Genomic DNA, 24691 nt, shown 5'->3' on the forward strand with positions numbered 1-24691 from the left:
CTGAGCCGCACGCCGCACGCCTCTCGGACGGTACGTCTCCCCCCCCCCCCCCCCCCCCCCGCCTCGGGGTTTTTTGGAAGAGACACTGCTAAGATGGGGAACTCCGGCTCGAATGAAAGCGCAGTGCTGTCGGCCTGGAAGGATGCCTTGGCCATTACGGGGGCCAGGGTATCGGAGTGTTCTTTGCGTATGGTCCTGGACTGGGCTCTGGTGCACGGCTTTTCCGCGGACCTAGAGGCCGCTTTTGACTTTGGGGTGTGGAAACAGCTCGGCAACAAGCTCTGGCATGAGATCACCTACAGGGACATGGGGATGGTGCTCTTGGTTCGCACCTGGAGGTGTTTACTTGATGTCTTGCATGAGCTTGAGGCAAACATTGGAGAGGAAGATGCCTCTATGGGGCTAGACTTGGGGATTTTGGCTAGCAACGGTTGCCCCGAGGAGCCATCCTCGGCCCCACTGGCTGTGGTCAGAGGATCCGTTCAGCGGAAATACGCTTTGCCCCGGGATTACGTGCCCCCTAAATATCCCTCCCCTGCGGAACAAGTCACGGAAATGCTGAAACAAGAGGGTAGCCAGCAGCGCCCCTCTACCACCGCCCCTGCGGCTCCGGCTTCCTCTGCACTGCTACCCTCGGCAAAAGTAACAGTGCCGGTTGTTCCCGCGGCTTGTCCGGCTCTACGGCCCGGTGCACCGGTGGCTCAGGGCTCCATGGCTGCACCTAGTTCTTCTGCGCAGGCGCGAGCTGTGCCCCCGGCGCCTGGCAGATCTGCACGGGCACCCGTAACTGGGTGCTCTCCCGCGCAGGCGCAACTGCCTATGGTAAAGTTTTTAACGCAGCAACTAGCTGTGCTGAAAACGCTGCCAGATATTTCGCAGCAGCTTATGGAAATATCTCAGCAGGATTGCTGGAGGCTTTCTTGCGGGCAGATGCCGACACGAGCGTGGCAGGGGGGCTTGGTCCGGAAGTGCCTGCTCTGGCAAACTGGAAGGCGGAAGAGGCGGCAGCTCCCCCTACGAGAGCAGAAGCGGTGAAAGAAGAGCTTCTAGCAACAGTTCCAGTGGCAGAGGTGGTTCCAGCGCCACGCGCCAACCTGACGGCTGCCCTGCCGGCGACACAGATAGCTCTGACTGATGATACGCCAGCATGGCCAGCGAGACCCCACAGTGCTCGGCCTGCATCGTTGCCTTCTGTGCATTCTACTGCGGATTCCACCACCACGCCGCCCCCTGGCTCAGCGCTCACACCTGGCCAAGGTCCCTCATTCGTAATGGGCTTCTCGGAGAAACCCCTGTCTGATGATTCAGACAGTGATGTAGAGGACACGCCTGCTCCAGGGCGGAAAGCTGCGGTGGCCGGGCGGCTAAAGAAACGCCTGCTACAGACCCGCCCTTGGACACTCCCAAACTGCACAGTAACTGTGCGCCCAAGAAACCTCAGGCGTTTCCGGGAATCGGTTAAATTGCGGGCTCTGGAGGCGGGAGACTGGGATCTCCTGGAAAATGTGGGAATGCCAGACAGGACAGAAGAATCTATGGAGAATCAGGTGGCTGCTGCAGTGCCTCTAGAAGATGTACCAGTAGATGAAGGTAATATTAACACCCTGCAAGGGGATGCCCAAGCCTTTTCTGTGCTCAAGGCTCTCCCAAATTCAGGTCAGGCTAACAGGCATGAAGTTATTGCGTGGAGGGTAGTGCACGATTTACAATCCAAAGTATTAGAGTGCTGAATACTGACCTGCTTGCTCCATTCGATATTAGGCACTTGGGTCAAATTCTGTTTCAACCTGTACAATTTACAGTTTTTGAGAATAACTGGAGAAAGCTGGCTCACAAGGCCGCACTACAGAATATGCAATTGCCTTCCGATGACCCTAGACATGCAGTTGGGGTAGATGCCATTATGGGAACTAATAAATTTTCTAATCCCGATCTCCAAGCTACTTGGGATCCTCAGATCCTGGAGCAGGCCCAAAAGGTCGCCATGGGAGCCCTAATAAAAAGCATAGACATGGCTGCTCCTAAAACACGGTATGCAAAAATATCTCGGGGCAGTCTGAGCACTTCTTATCCTTTGTAGAAAAAAATGCTGCAGCCCTGGAGAAACAGGTGGAAGATGATTCAATGAGACAGATATTGTGCAGACAGTTAGCAAAAGACAATGCCAACAATGAGTGTAGAAAGATCATAGATGCCCTACCAGGGGAGCCTATGCTCACAGAGATGGTAGAAGCTTGCTCTAAGGTGGGATCAGGGAACCAAAACAGGTCTGCTTTGGCTGCACTTCTGCTGCCTGGTCAGGCATCCCCTGACCGTGGACAAAAGCAGCCCAAGGCTGGGAACAAACGGAAACAGGCTAAATCGAACGAAAAAGATAACACGGGGACTGGGACTCCCCAGTGCGGGAGGTGTGGTAGACCAGGTCATTGTTTGGACTATTGTAGATCTATGTACCATGTCAATGGTCGACCTCTGTCGGGAAACATGAAAGGGAGTGCAAAAAGGGGGAATTGCCCTCCGACGCAAGTGTTCCCCCAGAACGGGGCACCAGCACAGATCTACCCAGATAGCTTAGAGACGGCACCCACGGACCAGCCCGGGTGGACGTCTACACCGCAAGAACAGTCGTCCTAGAATCTAGTAGTATTCATAGGGTTCCTTTGGATGCACATGGACCCCTAGGTCAGAGACTCAGTGTGCTGATTGTGGGAAGACCTAGTATCACCCATCAAGGGATTTTTGTTCACCCAGAAGTTATTGATGCTGACTTTACAGGCCAGATTCATGCTATGGTTTCCACACCAAAACCCCCTGTCACTATCCCTGAAAAGACTCACATTGCTCAACTAGTGTCTTTTGTGTCTTGTGTCTCCAGGGCAGAACAAGCTTGCGGAGATAGCGGCACTAAATGCCTGGAACTTCTGCTGATCCATTGCACTGCAGAAATTTCTAGCCAGAGGCCACAGATGACATGTACCCTAATCCTGCCAAAAGCTCGTCCACACCGGATTCGGCTCCATGGTTTGATAGATATGGGTGCTGATGTAACAATTCTGTCCTCCTCTTCATGGCCTCCTTCATGGCCTCTAGCCCCTGTGAGATCGGCCATCGTGGGGTTAGAAGGAACCACATGGAGCCATTTAAGCGAACGACCTGTACTGGTAAAAGACCCAAAGGGACACATGGCTAAAATTCGGCCTTATGTTACTTCAGCTCCAGTTAATCTCTGGGGGCAGGATGTGTTGGCAGCCTGGGGGGTGGGGATCGGGAAAAATTTTTGATAGGGGCCACTGTGTGTAAGGGGGCACAGTATCCTACGCTATCTCTGCAATGGCTAACTAAACCAACAATATGGGAACTGCAGTGGCCCCTGCAAAAAGAGAAATTAGTCGCTCTTTGTCAGCTGGTTCAGGAGCAATTACAACAGGGACACATAGAACCTTCTACTAGTCCCTGGAATACCCCTGTTTATCATAATTAAGAAAAAATCGGGGAAATGGAGACTGTTGCAAGATCTCTGAAAAGTTAATGCAGTGATGGAAAGTATGGGGACATTGCAGCCTGGTATGCATGCCTTCACCCACAATAATTCCCACAGGGTGGGAAATCCTGATCATCAATTTGAAGGACTGCTTTTTCACTATTCCTTTGCACCCTAATGACAGACAAAAATTTGCCTTTACTGTGCCTGCAGTTAACAATGCTGAACCTGCAAAAAGATTTCAATGGAAAGTATTACCTCAGGGCATGAAGAATTGCCCGACTATCTGCCAATGGTATGTAGCTCAGGCTTTGTCCGGAGTCCGCAAGCAGTTTCCCGAGGCACTCTGCTACCATTATATGGATGATATCCTGGTGGCAGCATCCACCCAGGATGAGCTGCAGAGGTTACAGCCTTCATTGCTCGCTGCTCTGCATGCCTATGGGCTGCAAGTGGCTTTGGAGAAAGTTCAACAGCAGCCTCCTTGGAAATATTTGGGAGTCAAAATTTTTGATCAAACTATACAACATCAAGAGGTGCAATTCTCAGATTCTATTAAGACCTTGAATGATACCCAGAAATTGCTGGGTATCATCAATAGGTTATGTCCTTATTTAGGACAAACCACCACGCAATTTTCCACACTTTTTAAAATTTTAAAGGGGGACCCTGATCTAAACTCACCTCGGAAATTGACTCCTGAGGCGCAATGAGTGCTGAATGAGGTGCAGCAGGCTATTTCTGCTCATCAGGTTTATCGAGTGGATCCTTCCATTGATATCACTGTTTTCATTACTGCTCCAGACCTCCATCCTACAGGTATCATTGGCCAGTGGAACAAACAATGGGATGACCCTTTGCATATCCTGGAATGGGTCTTTTTGCCTCATCAGCCCAAAAAGACAGCACCCACATTGTTCAAATTGATCGCTTGTCTGATAATTAAATGCCACCATCGGTGTTTGCAATTAATGGCAGCGGATCCTGCAACGATTGTTGTTCCAGTATCACGGGACAGCTTTGAATGGAGCCTTGCTAATAGCGCTCCTTTGCAAAGTGCAGTGCAAAACTTTTCAGGGCAGATTGCTTATCACCTGCCCAGCCATAAATTACTGCGGCTGGCAAATTCGACCAGCTTCACCTTGGGGCCAAAGAATAGTCAGGTGCCAGTGCACGGACCCACCGTCTTCACGGAGGGTCCTGGAAAAACAAGGAAAGCCATTGTTACCTGGAAAGAGGGATCTGAGTGGCAGGTGCTGAAAGGCCACAAGTCAGGCTCTGCCCAGCTGGTTGAACTGAAAGCAGTTGCCATGGCTTTTCAGCGGTTCTCTCAGGTACCTTTGAATTTGGTTACTGACTCCACTTACGTAGCAGATATAACTAAACATTTAGATTGTTCACTTCAAAAAGAAATCAATAATGCGGCTCTGTTTTCACTATTGAAAACTGTGGAGTGCAATTCAAGCTCGAGTGCACCCATATTACATTCTGCACATTCGAAGCCACACCAAATTACCAGGTTTTATAACAGAAGGCAATGCCAGGGCTCACATGTTAGCCAACCCTGCGTGGGTGGCACCTCAGCCTGACAAAATTGCACAAGCCAAGGCATTGCACAATTTCTTTCATCAGAGTGCACATACCCTGCAGAAGCAGTTTCAATTGACGCCAACTGAAGCTCATGACATTGTCAGTGCCTGTGCTGATTGCCAAGGACTCGCTGCACCTCTGCCACTGGGGGTAAACCCCAGAGGCCTAAAGGCCTTGCAGCTCTGGAAAACGGATGTAACGCACATCCCTGAATTTGCCCGGTTTAAATACGTGCACGTGTCTATTGACACTTTCCCCTCAGCCATCTGGGCATCTGCTCATACTGGAGAGAAAGGCCGCAATGTCATTGCCCATTGGAAATTGTCTTTCTCGGTCCTGGGCGTGCCATCTACTGTGAAAACTGATAATGTTCCTGCCTATGTCTCGCAGAAGACAAGGCAGTTTTTGCACCTATGGGGTGTAGACCATAAATTCGGTATTCTGCATTCTCCTACTGTCCAAGCCATTGTCGAATGCACTCATGGTACTTGGAAGCATGTTTTGGAAAAACTAAAAGGGGGAATGCATGGAGAAACCCCACAGAGCCAACTGGAAAAAGCTTTGTATACAATTAATCATCTCACAATGCCACGAAATTCAAATAATCCTATTATTTTTAACCATTTTGTCTCATTGCCGTCATCAGGTGAGACGCATCTGCCCCAGGCGAAGGTCTGGGTACAGAATCTACTTACTAATACCTGGGAAGGCCTGCATGAGCTTATTGCTTGGGGTCGTGGGTATGCTTGCGTTTCCACAGATACTGGGGTACGGTGGCTCCCTGCAAGATGCGTTCACCCTGACCTGCGGCACCAGAGGCAGAACAGGCAACCTCAAAATGATGACCGAATGCAGAACATCAAAATGATGACCAGAATGCAGAACATCAACCGAATGATCCTTCTGATGATGGCCTAGATATCGACCATCAGGCGGATGGTCCTTCCAAAAGCAGAGACTGAACTTTAAGTTTCTATTTTTATGGAGTCAGAAACTAAAGACTTTGAAAGCTATGTTTAGAATTAATTTCTGATAGAACTGTGATGTAGAATTGGGTTCGCTAGATGTATCACCCATGGAATTACTGGAGAGTCTCTCTACCCACTTTAAATCAGCATCTGATTTGGACTCTGTTCGATAACTGGCCACTACTGAGCAGACCCCTTATCAGTATCCAACTTAGGCTCTGTTTGGTAACTGGCCATTACCAAGCAGATCTTTTATGCTGTGTTTGTTCTCCTTTCTGCAAGGGACCCGCAGAGGATTACAAACGATACCTTTTTGGTCTTTAAACAAAAAGGGGGAATTGTGGATACTGAAAAGCTGCTAGCAGAAGGTTTTCCCTGAGAATCTCTCCTTTCTCATGCAAGCTATGAAAACAATAAGATGGTTTTTGTAAATAGTATCTGAACACCTGCTGTTTTCCTGACTTGTTTGGGTTTAAGGCAGAGAGTGTTTGGAATTGGGTGTTGTAGGACTTCAGCCAATCACCCCAGGAGGTGGGTGACCACTGACCAATCACCTATGGGATTTTAGCATATATAAGCAGAAGTTGTAAATAAAAAAACTCACTCTACTTTCTCACTGGATCTGTGTATGCTGCATCTCTCTGTCCTGGGTACTACAGCGACACCTGTACAGCTTGATCTAATCATCTCCCCCAGACTTATCTCAGTCACTGCTGCTGCTGCCTCACCGACTGTTGGTTTTGGTCTTACATTTTTTAAATTGCCCTCGCTGTTCCTGGCAACGCCCCCTCCATGCCTGACCTCATGACATCTTTGTACTCTTCCTGAGATTCCTGCTCCTTCTTCCAAAGGTCATAAACTCTCTTTTTTAGCCTGACTTCCAGCAAAAGCTCCCTGTTCAGCCAGGCCACTTATCTTCCCTGCTGGCTCATCATTTGGCACATAGGGACAGGCTGCTCCCATGCCTTTAAGATTTCCTTTTTAAAGTATGTCCCCTTAGTTTTTAAGGACTGTTTCCAAAGGGACTCTCTGAACCAGTATCCTGAACAGGCCAAAGTCTGCCCTCCAGAAGTCCTAAGTAGTGGTTTTGCTGACTCCCCTCCTTACTTCACCAAGAATCAAAAACTATAATTTCCTATTAGCTATGCCAAAGACAGCCTCTGACCAAAACATCTCCCACCAGCCCTTCTCTGTTTATAAACAGCAGGTCCAGGGAGGCACCTCCCCTGGTAGGCTCACTTACCAGCTGTGTCAGGAAATAATATGCTTCAGCACAGAAAAATCACATTTTCTCTCAAAACAGAACAGAACAGAAAATTCTTGATGAATATTTCTCCAACATTTTGCTAAAATTACATTGGGAATAAGTCAGTACAAACTGCTGCAGTAATTATTAATGTGGCAAATGCATTTTTGCTGCTGTCACTGAACTTAGGTTACGGTTTGTAATAGCAGCAAATTGGACAAACCTCAATGAAAGGATTAAATTTCTACTTAAGAATGTGATGGTGTAAACTAGAGTACAGGGTACTGGTCTAGACTGCCTTAAGAATTAAAATCTTGCCAGAGACTTGTTTCTGCTTAGTTGCATACTTGGTTTCTGCACTCAACTTAGTTGGGATGGGGCAGGATATTCTTTCACCCACAAAGAGGATGTGAAATACACAAGGCATGAGAAATGGAAGGAGTAGAATCAAGAGAAGAAAACAGTTGGTTATCACCAAGAAGTGTAGTAAACAGTGATCCCATATTGGTTGAGTGAACTGCAGAAGCTCTGAACATGGTCTTTAACATTATCATTCATTTCCACAATGACACTATCTACGAGAACTAACAAAACAACATTGAAACTTACTTGGAGTGAAAATGCTCGTAAAGCAGGAATAGGGATTAAGGCAGCCATAAAGAAAGCAGTAACATTGCTGATAGATGTAAGGGCTACACTTGCTCCTGTTCGCTTCAAGCATTCACCTGTTCTGTCCTGCAAAACAAAGTCAAATGAATAAGGTAATGTCCTGCAAATGAAGGGATCACCCTACAGATATAACATGGCAACAGTTAAAACTATTACAAGGAAATTCTGAATAAAAATATGCATTTGAGAGTTTGTAAGAGTAAAAAATATACTAAGTACACTGTCCAGGAGAAAAGCAGATAATGTTTGAAGTGCTTACATTGTTTGAGGGTAGCAAACATTATCAAAGATGACACTGGTTTTAAAAGTCAAAGCTAAATGGATACTGATATTATATCAAATACATCAATTAAGTAGGATATGTTTTGTATCAGTGCAGTCACTTGTTCTTAACATTTTTCATTGAAAATAAACATGCATAAACAGTGTAGATACATAATGTCTTGAAGAAGCATGTAAGAAAAAAAACCCAACAAACAGAAATCCCAGGAACCACACAAAAGCCAGAGAGAATAAAAAACAGGACCCTTTCCTATTGCAGTAGGTTATTTTGAAGCATATGAGAGTTATAGCACAATGAGTTTTTATTGCTTGCATGCCAAACCAACTGGAAATAGCACATGGAAGACATTGCATATACAAAACAAAACTGACAAATATATATTGCTTTTAAATGATTTGTACTTTGAATATGAAACTCTGGACTGACAATAAAAATGTCAATAAAAGGAAAAGATTATAAAAGTGAGGAGGATCTTAGATTTCATAATGTGAATATGTGAATGTCATGGTTAATTATAAATAAAAGAAAAAAACCACCATGCCCTAGGACAAAGATCTGTAGAGCAAAAGATTTTCTAAAAAAACATTACTGACTAATTCTAGGTATATTGTCCTCTACAAGGCTTTTTCTTTTACTTTATTATTTTATTGTCCCCCAACACCCCATTTTTTTATTACCTCAAATGGAATTCTCTTATTCTGCCCTGTTTCACTAAATGCATGTACCAGAAGGAATATATCATCTACGCCAACTCCAAGAGCAAGAAAAGGCAAAACCTTGGGGAAGAAACAAAACAAGAAAAAAAACCCAAGAATGTTTTTGTATTATTTGTATGATTTACCATTAAGCTCGTCATTAGCCAGCTAATCAAAATAACCTTTACACTTCATTCTGAACAGAAATCCAAGGCTTAAATGAAAATCAATATGATGCAATGCAGCTATTAACTTTCATTCTGAAAGACTACTGAGAAACTTGCAGTATACCATTTACAAGTACAAAACCTCACTAAAACTAATTCAAGTTTTTGGTAGGCAAAGAATAACAGATAATATTTCAAGGTATTTTCAAAATATTTTCAGGAGTTGAACATCCTGATATATTTGGATGTAAGGGCAAAACTTGCAGCTTTTTGTGTACAACTGGATGCTTGCACTCATATTGAGACACAGAAAAACAAATATTCTAGAATCTACATAATTAAACAAACTGCAGGATATCTGCCTTTTTCTTAAAATCATTTGGCAGCACGTTCTCAATTTCTCACAGCACAAGCTACTAGATAGGAGAAAGTATTTTGATTTTTCTATTTTTACTTGTATCTTTCTCAACTTATGTTTTTCTTCAAATATTGATTCAGATGTGTTTATTTACTAAAAAAGTTCTTGTAATTTAGCAGCAGACTTTTGGTTCCTTAATACCTGAGTTGTGGCAGCATTAAAGGAAATTCCAATCAGTGAGCACAGACCCAGTCCTGCAGCCACTGAGAGAGCAACCAAGAAGATTCCTGCCAGCCCCACAGCACCCTGAGACTTTGCACAGTCCCACCGCAACATTGTTAAACAGGCATAGGCAAGCTGAAAGCAAAGCAAGGATTGGATTAGAATGGATCCTTCTCTACTGGCTATCTCCCCCAACAACATACATAGCTTACAAGTGTTTTTAAACAGAACAGACATATCAGAGATGTTACATAGAGGAATAGGTGACAACCCTGAGGCAAATGTTTACAAACTGCAATTTTTATTTTAAGTATTCTGAAAATGTTCTGGACTGTTGACTGATAACAAGAAGGCAGCCATTTGAGCCCTGGTATACTACTGGAGTCAATTAAATAAATAGAATTTAATTTCTTACCATTAGTAAGTAGCCACTAGCTACTCTGATAACACTGAAGTCAGAAAATGACTTTAGAATATCATCCAGGGTAGTTGTAGTAAAGGAAAGCACCTTTTGAGTAGAGTTTTGTGCAACGCTTTGATGAACAACCTACAGAAAAAAAATAAAACTTAGTGTGGCTAAGAAAAAAGCCCATTATCATCTTCTACAGCACATATCTGAAATCAACTACGTTTGCCTTAATGTTCCTATTAAAGCACACACTCTATAACAGAGATTTCACTGAGGCTACATGAAATAATTTTGGTAATTATTTCCTGTAAGCTACTGTTTATCAAACAAGAATTTGCATCTTCCCTACAGGCCACTGTATTCACAGCTCATTCAAAACATTCTTCTTTCCATAATTCTGTTATTGATTTGCTGTTGTATGAGATGAGTTTTGCCTTTAATCCAAGGTCCAGCAAACAATAGAACTCTCATGGCTTCTCATATGTGAATAAGCAAGCAGCTTCTTAATTAAAAAAAAAAAAAAAGAAATCAGCCTTTTAAAATAGTTTGTTACAGCATAAGAATAACTTTAAAACCAGGACACAACACTCAGTTTTAGTTTAAGCATTTTCCTTGAGAAAATACTATAAAAAGCCACAACTAAAGGCAGTGGATCTTAGTAAAGTTATATAGCAAGACATCTAGGTTGTTGTCAGTTTTACCTCCACATACATCCGCTGCCAGGCTTCCAGAATTGCGACTGCCTTATCCTCACTCCAGTTGATATGTGAAACATATTCATGCCCCTTGAAGTGCTCATACATTTGCTTAGGAGTCATTAACTGAAACATGGTTTGCAAAGCCTGGGCACTGTAACAGGGAGAGAAGAGAGAGGAGAAAGAGGTATTAAAATAAACATTTTCAATAAATATTTTTTCACTGTAAAAAGGCTCAAATGAGAGCCTAGTAGGAGCTTGCACAAATTCTTGATTTTATAGGCAACATGTTGATATCAAAATTGAACAGAGTATAATTATTCTACCATGTATCTGGTGAAGCTGTTCTAGTCTATATAGTACTGATGATGTCTATATAAGTCTATATTTCACTGAGTTAGAGAGTATTTTGCCATTATTTTCAATAAGATCAGTCTCAGGAGCAAAGAAGGTAACCCTACAAATCATTTATAATGATCATGACCGACAGACAGATTGATATGAGAAGGACACAGTGACAGTTGTTCCTTGTGTTGAAAGTTAGGGGGGGTGGAATTTTCTCCATCCCTGTTACTAGGAAACCACAACAACCAGGTACTCAAGGACCGTTAACTCATTTGTAAGAGACAAAGGATGTGGCTGGGTGTGGTAAGGGGAGGAGGAATCTGACCGTTGGGGACTTCACTCGCTCGCTGGGCACCAGAGGGGGAAGAGGGAAGCTGCTGCTTTCCTTTGGCTGCGACCACAGAAAAGTCCGGCTCTGCACTGCCTTCTCCTCCTGGCTGGGTGAGCTCTCGCTTGGGAAAGGGCCTGGGATTCCAACCTTTTTACCCGCACAGAGCACGTGCCTCCCCGGCTGCGTTTTGCAGCGACTGTGGAGAGGAACCTGGCTGTTGCTGCCCCTGCTCTCGCCTGTCGGAACGCACTGCGGCTTCTGCCACAACTGCACAGTTTCTGCCACGTTTGCTGGCTAGCCTGGGTGACCCAGTCCTGCTACTCCAGCTCGCTGCTCTGAGCTTCCTGCTGTGCGCCATCCTGCTGTCCAGCCCGTCCACCATTTTCCACGTGAGACAGACCTGACCTCGCGCCACAGCGCCCCCTGCAGCTGGTGGGAGTCATCGCACCTGCCCTGCCTGGCTGGGAGCTCAACAGCACCCCTGCTGGCTGTGACCGTGACTACACCAAATGGGAAGGTGCTTGGCAGCCCAGAGCAAGCTGCCACCGGGTTTCTGGGTTTTGTTTGTTATTGCTACTGTTGTTGTTGCTTGTTTACTTCATTATAGATACTAGTACAGAACTGTTATTCCTTTTCCCATATCTTTGCCTGAAAGTCCTTGATTCCAAAGTTATAATAATTCAGAGGGGGGGGTGTCACATTCTATATTCTAAGGGAGGTTTCCACCTTTCTTAGCAGACACCTGTCTTTCAAACCAAGACGCTATGAGATCTTGCAAATGCTGTTGGCAATTTGTCATTTGAAGACCTTGGTCTTTTTCATGCCTTGGAAAGAAATGCCAGACTAAACTCCTGAAACCTGACAAGCAGCAAACAATACACAAAAGTCAATAATTATCCATTGTAAATTTACACAGTATGCAACTGTATTCAACAATTTTAGAAGCTTAAGGAACTATTTCATTTTTCACCAAGAATAAATTCTTTGGCTATTTTTTAGAAAACACTTCTGTGTACTTTTACATTTTCAGTATTTAATGTCAATGAAAAAACATAATCCATATAAAAAGTTCTAGTAAGAGTTATCTGTATTAAATATGCAAGAATTATACTTTGTTATGCTTAATATAAATTTGGATTCAGTGTATACATCTAAATAATGTTTTTATATGTCCTTTTTTTAAACACAGTTCTATTTCAAGGGGTTCCCCCCCTCCCCCCAAAGTCCAGTGTTCCATGACTTCAAGAAGTCTGAAACAAAGGGTTTTATTATGTCCGTCAAAAATGTATTCAAGATACAGTAACATAAAGAATATACTTTTCTCTGTATTGACCTTAAAGAAACAGTTCAATGGAGATTTTGGTTTTCTGATAAAAATCAAAGGGATGGGCAAATTACCAAAGTTATATTTCCCCTTCTTTTCCTTTGATCATATTTCAAAAACACAAAGTTGTTCATTATTATAAATACTGTTCAATGTTTTATACATGCACCCTAAACAACAAAGTTGTCAGGAAAAAATTTATGTCTGAGAAATGTACACTATCATTTTTAGGTTTGAAGTAGGCACCAATGACACCTCCTTAAATTTAAATAGCTGTTTAATATTCACTCTTTTAAATTCTGTCTTCATCAGGGATGTCCTCTTATACCAGGGTTCATAATATACATTATTCACAGACTTTGAAAACGGTTGATTTTGCATGATCTGTCCCCCTGCCAAAAAACCCCCAAACTGACAAATTAAAAAATCTTCTGTAAACATTTGTTTGCTTACCTGACAAGTTTACCAGAACTATTCTTGACTGTACCACCTATAATCAATTCCTCCTGCCAATGCATGTATTTTCTTGACAGTCCATAGCATCCACCACTCAAAACAAGAGCCACATCAAGAGGCTAGAAAAAAGTTTTAAAGAAGCAATTCATCAGTTGTGCAACTTAAATACTAAATCAACACCTAGTGTACTGAAATAACAGATATTGAAGATCATCTAGGAAGTCTACAAAAAGAAATGTGTTCAACAAACAGAAGTAGACAAACTAGCCTGATACTTGTTCACCAGATAGCAAAGCCAAAGTGACTGAGAAATGGATATATAAAGTTGGATCAACAAAACTGGCCATACTTGAAGGAAGCCCTTGCTGCACAGTGTCAGTGTACAGCAGTAGCTGTATTCCAGGAGTAACTGTCTGCCTGAGGCATGTTGCCTGCTGAAAGAATGTGTCTGCATTGACACACCTAGCCAGTAGCTGAGAACTGTAATTTCACTCTAAATATTTGTCATTAATATTGCAACACAGGCTGAGGGAAAGTTAGTTACCCTGGGCTAATGGTATGTAATAGAAAACAATTAAATCAGTGAAGAACATAAAATATATATTACTTGGAAGGGAATGGTACCCTTTTCTCTCACCACACATACAGAGCCTCCCTAGAAAAGACTTACACAAAGGTAAACAAACTTACTTTGGTGGAATTTTTGTTGGGAGCTGTGATTGGGCAATCAGGATCAGCAGGATTCAGACAAGGTCGATCCATATAACCATGACCAACCTCTGCTTTTTTCAGCATTTCTTCCCAGCTCTCCACTTGGTAATTTATTTTTTTTAACTCTTCTAAGAATTCTAAGGGGTCAAAGTTGATCCACTGCAAAGGAGGTTTCCCTCTATTAAAAAAATCAGGGGAAAATGACAAAAAAAGAGACAAAATAAGTACTGAAACATAATTTTTTAATTTGTATTTGTGCAGATGTTGAAGTTGTTTTCTGTTACAAGCTATAACCCTTTCTGGTAAGGTTGTTTCATAAAATGAAATGCATGTTTTAATTATATTTGTTTATGCGTTCTTTTCTTGTGGCCTTGTGGTGATTTTAACAAAAATAGTCAGTACTGACATACCAATTTACTGTATGAAAGGGAATATTCCCATGTTAAAAATAATTTCATTTACAAATCAAGTAAAACAAACCATCAAGAACCTAAATAACAAAAAAGCAGCCAAATGCTGCTTCAATGAATTTGGAGGGAGGTGAGAGGGGAAAAAAGGGAGGAGGCTGAGGAAAGAAATTATTTCACATAGTATCAAATTACTTTTTGCTAGTCTAATAATCATCTTCCAAATGTAATTAATCACTATAGCTGGTCTTTTTTTTTTAATCTATAACAATTCTGTGCTCCTGCAAATGCCCTGGCTGCTTGACTATCAACCATCAAGCTTTCCTGCTACCATGGCTGTCATCACTATTACTGTCACATCTCCCACCCTCCACTTTTGAATTTGTGATATTCACAGACTACAAAGGCTTTTGGCTGCCTTATTCTGTGATTCAAACCACAGTGTATTTGCTTAAACAGGCTTAATTCTTTATTTGAAATCTCCCAACCAGAAAATGCAATCTCCCCTTATTTCCCCATCTAAAACTGTACATTAAACGTTAGAAAATAGCCACTGCAAATTGCTTTCACAAAGGCATGCAAACCAGTACAGAAACAATAACTCAAATGTTAACTCTTGCATAAATAACAGAAAATGCCTGCACAGATTAACAGTTAACTCTTTGAATGATCCAGGGCATACAATATCACATATTTGCTTTCTTTAATGATCTCATAAGCAAAGGATTTGAGTTTTATTCCTTAGGAAGACTTGAGTATTTACCCAAGAGACCTAAATTTCTTTGAAATAAAATTAATCCCCAGCCAATGTTTTGTAGTTTGGGGAGAAGGGAAAAAAGAAAAAAAAAAAAAAAAAAGAAGGAAGAAAGGTTATTTCCAAAAAAGCATACATTTAAAAAAGCTTGAATTCACAATTTATATTTCCTTTTGCATGCCAGCAAAACAATAGTAATGACACAGGACATAAATTGATGTATAAAAAGGATCTTTTAAAAACAGAAATCTTTGTTCAGTTAAAAAAAAATCCATGCACATTTTCTGCAAAGATACAATAATTTATTTTATTATTGTGGTGAGTTGACCCTGGCTTAATGCCAGACACACCAAAGCCTCTCTATCACTCCCCTCTGCAGCTGGGCAGGGGAGAGAAAATATAATGAAGGGTTCATCAGTTGAGATAAGGACCAGGAGAGATCACTCACCAAATACTGTCACGGGCAAAACAGACTCAAACTAGAGATATGAATTGAATTTATTAACAACAAAATCAGAGCAGGATAATGAGAAGTAAAATAAAACCTTAAAAACACCTTCCCTTCACCCCTCCCTCCTTCCCAGCTCTACCTCCTCCTACCCCAGCGGTGCAGGGAGATGGAATGGGGGTTACAGTTGGTTCATCACACATTTTTACCACTGCTCAGAGAGAGGAGTCATTCCCCTGCTCTATTGTGAAGTCCCTCCCATGGGAGACAGTTCTTCATGAACTTCTCCAACATGAGTCCATCCAACAGGCAACAGTTCTCCACAAAATGCTGCAACATGGGTCACTCTTCCATGGGGTCAGTCTTTCAGGCTCCCATGGGGTCACAAATCCTACCAGGAAACCTGCTCCAGTGCATGCTTCTCTCTCCATGGGTCTGCAGGTCCCTGCCAGGACCCTGCTCCAGCACAGGCCTCCCACAGGGCCACAACTTCCTCTCAGGCATCCACCTGCTCCGATGTGGACTCCTCCATGGGCTGCAGGTGGATCTCTGCATTCCCATGGTCCTCTGTGTTGGTTTTGCTTGGCCCAGTTTTGCTAGTGGGGGGGGCACAAAGATGGCACCAGTGTGAAGCTTCTGGAACCTTTCACCATGTCCGGCAGAGCCAATCTCTGATGGCTCAGAAGATGGTGGAAATGCTGCTGGCCAAGGCTGGGCCAATTAGAGATGTTGGTTACGCCTCTGTGATAACATATTTAAGAAGAAATCAAAACAATGGGTGCGTGCACTTCTTTTTAGCCAGAGAAGGAGGAGGAGGTGGGAACATGTGAGGGAAAACATCATGGAGACACCAAGGTCAGTAGAGAAGGTGGTGGAGGAGGTGCTCCTGGCACCAGAGCCGATAACCCTCTGCCGGCCGTGGTGAGGACCATGGTGTAGCAGGTTGTCCCCCTGCAGCCCATGGGGTCCATGGGGGATGCAGAGATCCACCCACAGCTTGTAGGGAGGTGCCTATGCCAGTGCGGATGGATGCTTGGAGGAAGCTGTGATCCAGTGGGAGTCCCAGTGGAGAGAGAGGCCTTGCTTCCAAGATGGAACAGCCTGGCCTTGGAGGTCTGCACCCCGTGGACAAGGGGCCCCATGACGCAGCAGTTTTGGGAGAACTGTCTGCCCATGGGGGGAGCTCACGTTGAAGCAGGTTTGGGCAGACTGCTGCTTGTGAGATTTGGACCCACTCTGGAGGAGTTTGTGGAGAGCTGCCTCCTGTGGGAGGGACCCAAGGCTACACAGAGGAAAAGACTTCTTTCTCCATGTGCAGCGGAAGATGATCTCGCTGATGAACTGACCTACACCCCCCATGCCATGTCCCCCTGTGCTGCTGGTGGGAAAGAGGGAGGGGATGAGCAGAGAAACGGTGTCTTAAGTGCTTATTTTTACTTCTCATTACCCTCCTCTGACTTTGTGTTAGTAATAAATTTCACTTTGTAACTTTAAGAGAAGCCTGTCCTGTCCTTGGAGCATCTCCCAGTCCTTGTCTCAACTCATGAGCCCTGTGTATATTAACTTTTTTTCTCTCTGCCCAGCTGTGGCAAGGGAGAGTGAGCGAGTAGATGCCATGGGTACCTTGGCGTTTGGCCAGGGTCTAAACCATGACATCCTCCATGGGCTGCAGGGGCAGAGCTGCCTCACCATGGTCTTTCCCACCTTTCCATTTTTCCCATCATGAGGGGAATTTTTCCCATCATGAGGGGAATCTCAGCTCCGGTGCCTGAAGCACCTCCTGCCCCTCCTTCTCCACTGACCTTGGTGTCTGCAGGGTTGTTCCTTTCACATATTCTCACCCTGCTCTTCTCTAGCCGCAATTACTACTGTGCAAGAACTGTTTTTTTCTTCTTCTTTAATCTGTTATCACAGAGGCGTTACCACCATTTCTAATTGGCCCAGCCTTGACCAGCGGCATATCCATATTGAAGCCAGCAGGGACTGGCTGTGCTGGACATGGAGGAAGCTTCTGGCAGCTTCTCACAGTAGCCACCCCTGTAATCCCCCTGCTACCAAAACCTGGCCACACAAACAAAATATAATTATTTTTAATTATTATTTTTTGGTTAAACCAGAATCTGAATAAGCACTGGGATAAAACTCAAAACCATGCATCATTTTACTATTAAAACTATTAACTGGAAAGTTACAAAAACAGCATGCTTACAATAGATAGGCAGTTCCTGACTGTAGCTTTGCTCCCTCCCAGAAGCAGTCCAAAGGAGTGATGATTAAACAAGGATAAAGATATTCTATGATCTGCCAAGGTCAGAAAAGGAAAAAAAACCTCAATTAGACTACAATATAATCTTAACAACACAAGCTGAATAATGAAAATATAAATTGCTTATAATCAAATACCTCTTATGCCTACCTGGTCCATGTACCCTGCTTCTGTGATGAGTTCTCCTGATTTATAACATAAGTGTTCCAATTTCCATTTTCTGTAATAAAAAACAAGCTTTTTTCTTTAACAATTACTGAGAAGTTATTTTTAAAATGTAACATGCATTATAATTGGAACTTATATATAGACATGGTGGCCTCAAGTAGTGAATCACTGAGAAAGAAATTTTATTCAATGTAGGTATGCCACAACTTTACAAAATACAAAAGGTCTTTCTTTTTGTAGATATAACTAGAAATATTTTTTCAATTTATGCCAAACAGTTTCTGTAAAAGTCATTAAAATAATGGAGCTACTTTTGGATTAATAAAATAGTTGACACAACTAAAAGGAACAGGAATGTGGCTTTCTGTGAGCCCACTTGTGAATTAAGATAGCACTTGGTGACACAAGAGAGAAATCAGCTTCAAGCTCAGACTAGTTCTGACTCATGCATGTATGAGAAAAGAAATCATTAGATTTGTATTATGTTGCTATTACTATATTATCAAATAGCCCAGCAATTCTACCCACTGGCATTTTGTGGGAGTGCAAGGTGTTAGCTGCGAAGTTCAGCAGCTGCAGAAGTCTTTTGTTACCAGTTAATGTGAGACATTAGGAGAGATACGCTGAGTAGCCCCTGGCAGGGGCTGAGACTGATTGCAAGACCAAGACTGTTTACCTTATGCATAAGTGATTAGCAAGAGAAGTTAAGCAGAGATGATGGCGATCATCTCATACATTAGGAAAGTAAAACATGTAACCCTGGAAACCAAGTTCTTGTAACGGTTAAGTAAAGTTTGTAATAGTATAAAAACATGATGTTTTCTGTACAATAAATGGGACTTTGCATGAACCAGGCTGAGACCCCAATTCAATCGCCGACAGCATTTCTCTTCCATTTTCATTTTCTCTTTAAACCCAAATTCCTGGAAGGCTTTTCATTGCTGGAAATCCCATCAATAAAATCCCATTTTTAAGAGCACAGTTATCACTCCTTTACCAAGAAAAATACTATACACTGTAGCATTGCTCATAAGGGTACATTTTTAGAATCTCATCCAATACCTCTTACACCATTTTATTTGTTAAAAAGTCAACTGGTCACCACTATCCCGACAGAGTTTGAAGCATTGGTAATTAGTGACATTCAAATCAAAACAGTTCTAATGGAAAGGTTCTGAAGTGCTGTCCATTAAAAACATATGCAAGGAAATATCTGTCCACTTTCTAACTGTTACAGATGATCAAGAAAAGTTTTGTTTTTCTCCTTACCTGTCGTACATATAAACATCTACTCTGCTGGCCTGAAGTGCAGAGTCAAGGTGCTGTCTGAGTGCTTCTATTGTTAGTACATTGGCACCATCTTCATGTGGAGTCTGAATCATGAGCTGAGGGCTAAACATGGCCTCTTCTCCAATCTTCTGCCGTGTATAATTTAATTCCCGACTCACTCGTCCACCAACTGATGGATAAATATTAACAGCTTATTCTGGATTCACATGATGAGCACTCTCTGGTTAGAAAATATTTACCATGTGGATGGACTATTCTACCTCAAACTGATCACAGAGTAGCTCTAAATCTAATACCAAATTTATTTTAGCAACAGTGTAACAAAAAACATATTCCCCTTTTAAAATATGCCATTGTCCCTACTGCACTAAAACCCTGATGTACAAATTGGAGCCCCTTAAACAATGTTTGTTTTTTTAAATTAGAACAAATAATCCATATGTAAAAAACCCTCAACAATCTTTTCCTTGCAGACCAGACCAAATACTCATGTTACCATTTCTTTCACTTGTATAAACAGTCTTCTCCAATAGCACATTTCAAGATAAATGTCTTCAATTTACAGTGTTATAAATAATTTGGCAAAGGTAGAAGGGGGAGGTTTCTCTTCAGTTAAAAAAAGGGAAGAGGGAAAGAGTAAGTGAGCCTGAGTATTTCTTTCAGCCTTATATAAAGTGAAAAAATATTAAATTCACACAAAGAGGTGCAGTCCTGAGTGCAACAAAGTGTAGCAGAAAGGACCATCTACAATTTGCCCTAGTGGTTCAGTACCTGCATAACATGGTGTGATGCAGGGGATAATTCATATACATTATTCAAATTGCCTTCACAGAGAAAATTACATAGGAATGAAAAATGATCTTGTTGGAGGTTAGGATTTTTCCTCTTCTTGTCTTTCTCTTAGGGAATTTTGTCCCATCTCTAGCTAAGAGACCCTAACTATTGGTACTTAAGAGATACAAAAGATGTACCCAGGGTGAGGGGGGGAGGAGAGCACCTGTTGCTCCTGATGCCTTAATAATTTCTAGTTTTTTACTCTTCATGTATGTTTAACCTGATGTAGTTCTGTTGTGGAAAGCTGGCTTCTAGAGAAGGGACACGCCAACGTAGATAGATTGCTTCTTAACAAGCCACTTCTTAACAATAGCCATATTCAGCCAACTATTAATTAGAGACCTGCGTCCAATCAGCGATCTAGGTCACCATGACTTTCCTGCAACATAGAAGTCGTGGGAGACGTCGAGAATGCGTTAATTGGTAGCAAATATGCAGAAATCAGGCACTATAGATAAACATAGATACATGTTAAGGCAAGTAGCCAAACTTAGGGCGTGGAAGTATATAACCAATAGTATTGTAGGATTACAGAATATGCATGATTTAGTTAACTACACTATAAAACTGTATGCTGTAAATCAATAAACTGAAGCTTGTAGTAAATCCATATTGGATTGTCAAGCCTCCATTTCTCAGCATTCTGTGCTTCTTATAAAGTGCTAAAAACCTCTGTTCCCAACACCTTTAGCCAAAACAATCCCTCTGAATAGAAAATCCAAGGACACATTTGATGCCCTAGGGCCCGAACACATGTAAACAACTGTGAATTGGGGGGCAGTGGGCCTGGGGTGGTTAACATCATCGCCTAAGGGTGTGATTGGAGAATTAAAGACCAATATGCTAATAGAACAGAACTTATAAAAGGTGAAGTGCTAGTAACCCAGCATCCATTTTGGGTGAAGTCCATTGAGGGGGACTTTGCTTGCCTGAATGTACCTTGAAGGCCTTGAATAAATTTGCCTGCTTTTTACACTCCTAATTTGTCTTGGCCTCTATTTCATGTAGCCTGCTTTTAGGCATCACTCCTAGCTCACTTGGCTCTTGGGGCATCAGAGGGGATGGTGGAGCTGCTGTTTTGCTGCGAGAGAGTTCGCCGCTACCGCCGGAGCCCAGCTCTGTACTACCGTTTCCTTACTGGATGAGCCATTGTTTGTAAGAGCAGCTGTTGAACTGCGACCTTATTAACACCAAATTTGACTAGGAAGGACTTTTACCATCCACTCAGGTGCCTCAAAGGAAAACCTGGGACCCCAACCCCTGACTCCCTCCCGGAGGGCGCATCTCCCCTGCTATGTGCCTCAGCTGGTACCCAGGAGCCCGTCTGCTGTTCCCTAGCTCTGTCATTTTTTTTTTTTCTGCCTCTGTTTTGAGCTTGTTTGTGTCACACTGTAACCCCACACTCCCTATCTGCCAGGACACATGGCGGCTCCTGGCAAAGCTGCGGAGTTTCTGCCACCTTTTGCTTGCTATCCTGGGTGAGCCAGCCCTGCCATTCCAGCTTGCTGCTCTGAGGTTCCTGCTGCACCCCATCCTGCCATCCAGCCTGTCCACCATTACCAACGTGAGAGAGGAGCTGACCTCGTTCCACTGTGCCCCCTGCAGCTGCGCGGGAATCATCGCACCTGCCCTGCCCGGTTGGGAGCCAACAATGCTCCTGCCGGCTGTAACCATAACTGCACCAAAGGGGAGGGTGCCTGGCAGCCCAGAGAAGGCTGCCACTGGGTTTCTGGTTTGTTTGTTGTTGCTACTGTTGTTTGTTGCTTGTTTGCCTCGTTATAAATACTAAACTGCTATTCCTTTTTCCTATATCTTTGCCTGAAAGCCCCTTGATTTCAAAGTTATAATAACTTGGAGGGAAGGGGGGTCATATTCTCTATTATAAGGGAGGTTCCCACCTTCCTTAACAGACACCTGTCTTTCAAACCAAGACACACTTACAAAAAAGCATTTATCTAGAATACATATAGACTTTATATAACCTCCCCTATAGTATCTAGAAAATGAATGTGGGAGGAGGTTCAAAAAATTCAGCCCATTAGCTGAATCAAGACCATATCCAGATGAGGAGGACAAGAACACCACCAATACATTGTTTCCATCTCTTCCAATTTATTAACTTTATTGCTCTGCTAGGTCCAAGCTACAGACCTGGTCTAATTTGTTACATTTTCTTCAGTTCTAGTCACCTTGGCACTGGTGATCTAAATTACTGTCAAAGTTCGACTCTGCAACAGTGGGAATAGAAACTATACATGTATATCTTTTTCTTGTTAGGGCCACATAATGGAAGACTGATCTATATCCAGTCAGCAGTGTGAGAGATGACATTCTCAAGTCTGAACAAGGCTAGGACATACTTTTTCAATCTGTTGGACCCTCACTCTACCCACAACCCCCCTGGAGCTAATGGGACCATCAGGCAAGAATCTAGGCCCCAGCATGGATAAAGCTGTCAGAATCAGGCTCTCAAGAATTATAATCATTCTGGCACAAGGCAACACTTAATTTTTAGTTCAAGAATTCTTCAAAGAAATAAGTACTTCTACAACACAGTCCAACCATTTTCTTAGTCAGTCTGTGATTTGTGGCACTACCTCCTTCACATAAAGTAACAATGATAATCCCACAGTAAAAAAAATAAAAGGCAAATTATAAATTCCTCACCTAGATTTCCCTTATTAACATCCCTTTTATTACAGTGACAGGATATACAATAAATAAGGTTGAATATGCATGGTAACAAAAAAGCTACTGTGAATTTCTATCAATAATTAAAGCCTAAAACCACTTAGACTTTGTCTCAAGTGTTTGAGCACATTAATCACAACTAAATGCAAATTCAAATTAAATAGCATATTCCTTATCAAATTATCATTCTAGATTGAAAGTTACTTTTCAAACCCATATATTAGATTTGTTGTACTGCTGCTGTGTTGAAAGAAGTGATTGTCCCACTATGTTCAGCATTGGTATGGCCTTGCCTCAAGTACTGTATGCAGTTTTGGGCTCCACAATATAAGAAGGATATATAAATATTAGAATGTGTCCACTGGAGGGCAACAAAGATAGTAAAAGAACTAGAGGGCATGACTTATGAGGAGCGGCTGAGGATAGCAGGTTTGTTCAGCTTAGAAAAGACAGTGAGGGGTGATTGCATTGCTCTCTACAACTTCCTTTTGGGGGGAGCAGGGAGGGAGGTACTGATCTCTTGTCTCTGGTGTCCAGTGATGGGACTTCAGGGAATGGCTTAAAGCTGCATGAGGAGAAGTTCAGATTGGATATTGTGAAAAAGTTCTTCACAAAGAAGGTGCTCAAGCACTGGAACAAGCTCCCCAAGGAAGTGGTCATGTCCCCAGTCCTGTTGGTGTTCAAGAAGTGCCTGGACAATGCTCTTAGATATTTGGTTCAACATTTAGGTTGCCCTGGGTGGAGTCAGGAGTTGGACTCGATGACCCTCAAGAGTCCCTTCCAACTCAGGATATTCTATCATTCTATGATTTATTAAACTCCAGTTTCACTTATGAGACTGACATTCATGTCCACTGCAGTCTTATTCCAGCACCCAGTATATAACATGCTAATAAATTTTGCTTTGTCTTACAGAGACCAAGCATTGGGGAAAGGGGAGCACATGGATTATGATCTATATGTCTTGGAAGAAAAGATTGCTTTTGCAGTTCATACTTCATAACACAAAATGTCTCCTTTTTCTTTTTTTGTTTAAATGCCTGTGTTGGTTTTGCATGGCCTGGTTTTTGGTAGTGGGGGGGCCACAGAGATGGCTTCTGTGGGAAGCTGCTAGAAGCTTCCACCATGTCCAGCAGAGCTAATTCCTGATGGCTCTGAAGATGAACATGCCGCTGGCCAAGCCTGGGCCAATTAGATATGTTGGTTATGCCTCTGTGATAACATATTTAAGAAGAAAATCAAAACAAAGTGGGGCACAGCTTTTTTCTAGCCAGAGAAAAGGAGGACATGAGAACATGTGAGGGAAACAACATGGAGACACCAAGGTCAGTGAAGAAGGAGGGGGAGGAGGTTCTCCAGGCACCAGAGCTGAATTTCCTCTGCAGGCTGTGGTGAAGATCATGGTGGATCAGGTTGTCCCCCTGCAGCCCATGGAGATCCACAGGGAATGCAGAAATCCACCCACAGCCCGTGGAGGTGCCCACGCTGGACTGGGTGGATGCCTGGAGGAGGCTGTGATCCAGTGGGAGACCTGGTAGAGAGAGGAAGCCCCTGCTTCCAAGCTGGAGTAGCCTGTCCTTGGAGGACTGCACCCCGTGGATGAGTGGCCCCACTGAACAGCAGGGGAAGGATTCCTTTCCCTGAGCAGTAGAAGAAGGTCTCAGGTGACGAACTGATCGAAACCCCCATGCCCTGTCTCCCTGCGCTGTTGGTGGGAAGGAGGGAGGAGTTGGGGGGAAAAAGGTGTTTTTACAGGCTTATTTTACTTCTCATTTTCCTCCTCGGATTTGTTAGTAATAAATTCACTTTGTACTTCTAAGATGAGCCTATTTTGCCCTTGGAGTGTGATGAATGGCGAGAGAGAACTCACACACGACTTAATA

At 43.0% G+C, this 24691-nt stretch overlaps 1 protein-coding gene across 4 annotated transcripts in view; it reads right to left on the reverse strand.

Annotated features, from left to right (window-relative positions):
• The window catches only part of LOC146425727 (protein patched homolog 1-like), a 228888-nt gene that overhangs the window by 132664 nt on the left and 71533 nt on the right, over positions 1–24691 (reverse strand). For 2 of the 4 annotated variants that reach the window (XM_085041565.1, XM_085041569.1), the window contains exons 3-12: positions 19263–19452; positions 17976–18045; positions 17769–17860; positions 13930–14128; positions 13237–13358; positions 10790–10937; positions 10095–10226; positions 9659–9814; positions 8915–9013; positions 7895–8020 (exon numbers count right to left, since the gene is read on the reverse strand). In XM_085041565.1, coding sequence (XP_084897691.1) covers positions 7895–8020; positions 8915–9013; positions 9659–9814; positions 10095–10226; positions 10790–10937; positions 13237–13358; positions 13930–14128; positions 17769–17860; positions 17976–18045; positions 19263–19452 — 1334 coding nt within the window. The remainder of the gene's footprint in view (positions 1–7894; positions 8021–8914; positions 9014–9658; positions 9815–10094; positions 10227–10789; positions 10938–13236; positions 13359–13929; positions 14129–17768; positions 17861–17975; positions 18046–19262; positions 19453–24691) is intronic. The other 2 variants (XM_085041567.1, XM_085041568.1) reach the window with 2 other exon arrangements.

The sequence above is a fragment of the Lichenostomus cassidix genome, chromosome W (assembly GCF_008360975.1).
Source record: "Lichenostomus cassidix isolate B80296 chromosome W, HeHo_3.0, whole genome shotgun sequence".
NCBI lineage: Eukaryota > Metazoa > Chordata > Aves > Passeriformes > Meliphagidae > Lichenostomus > Lichenostomus cassidix.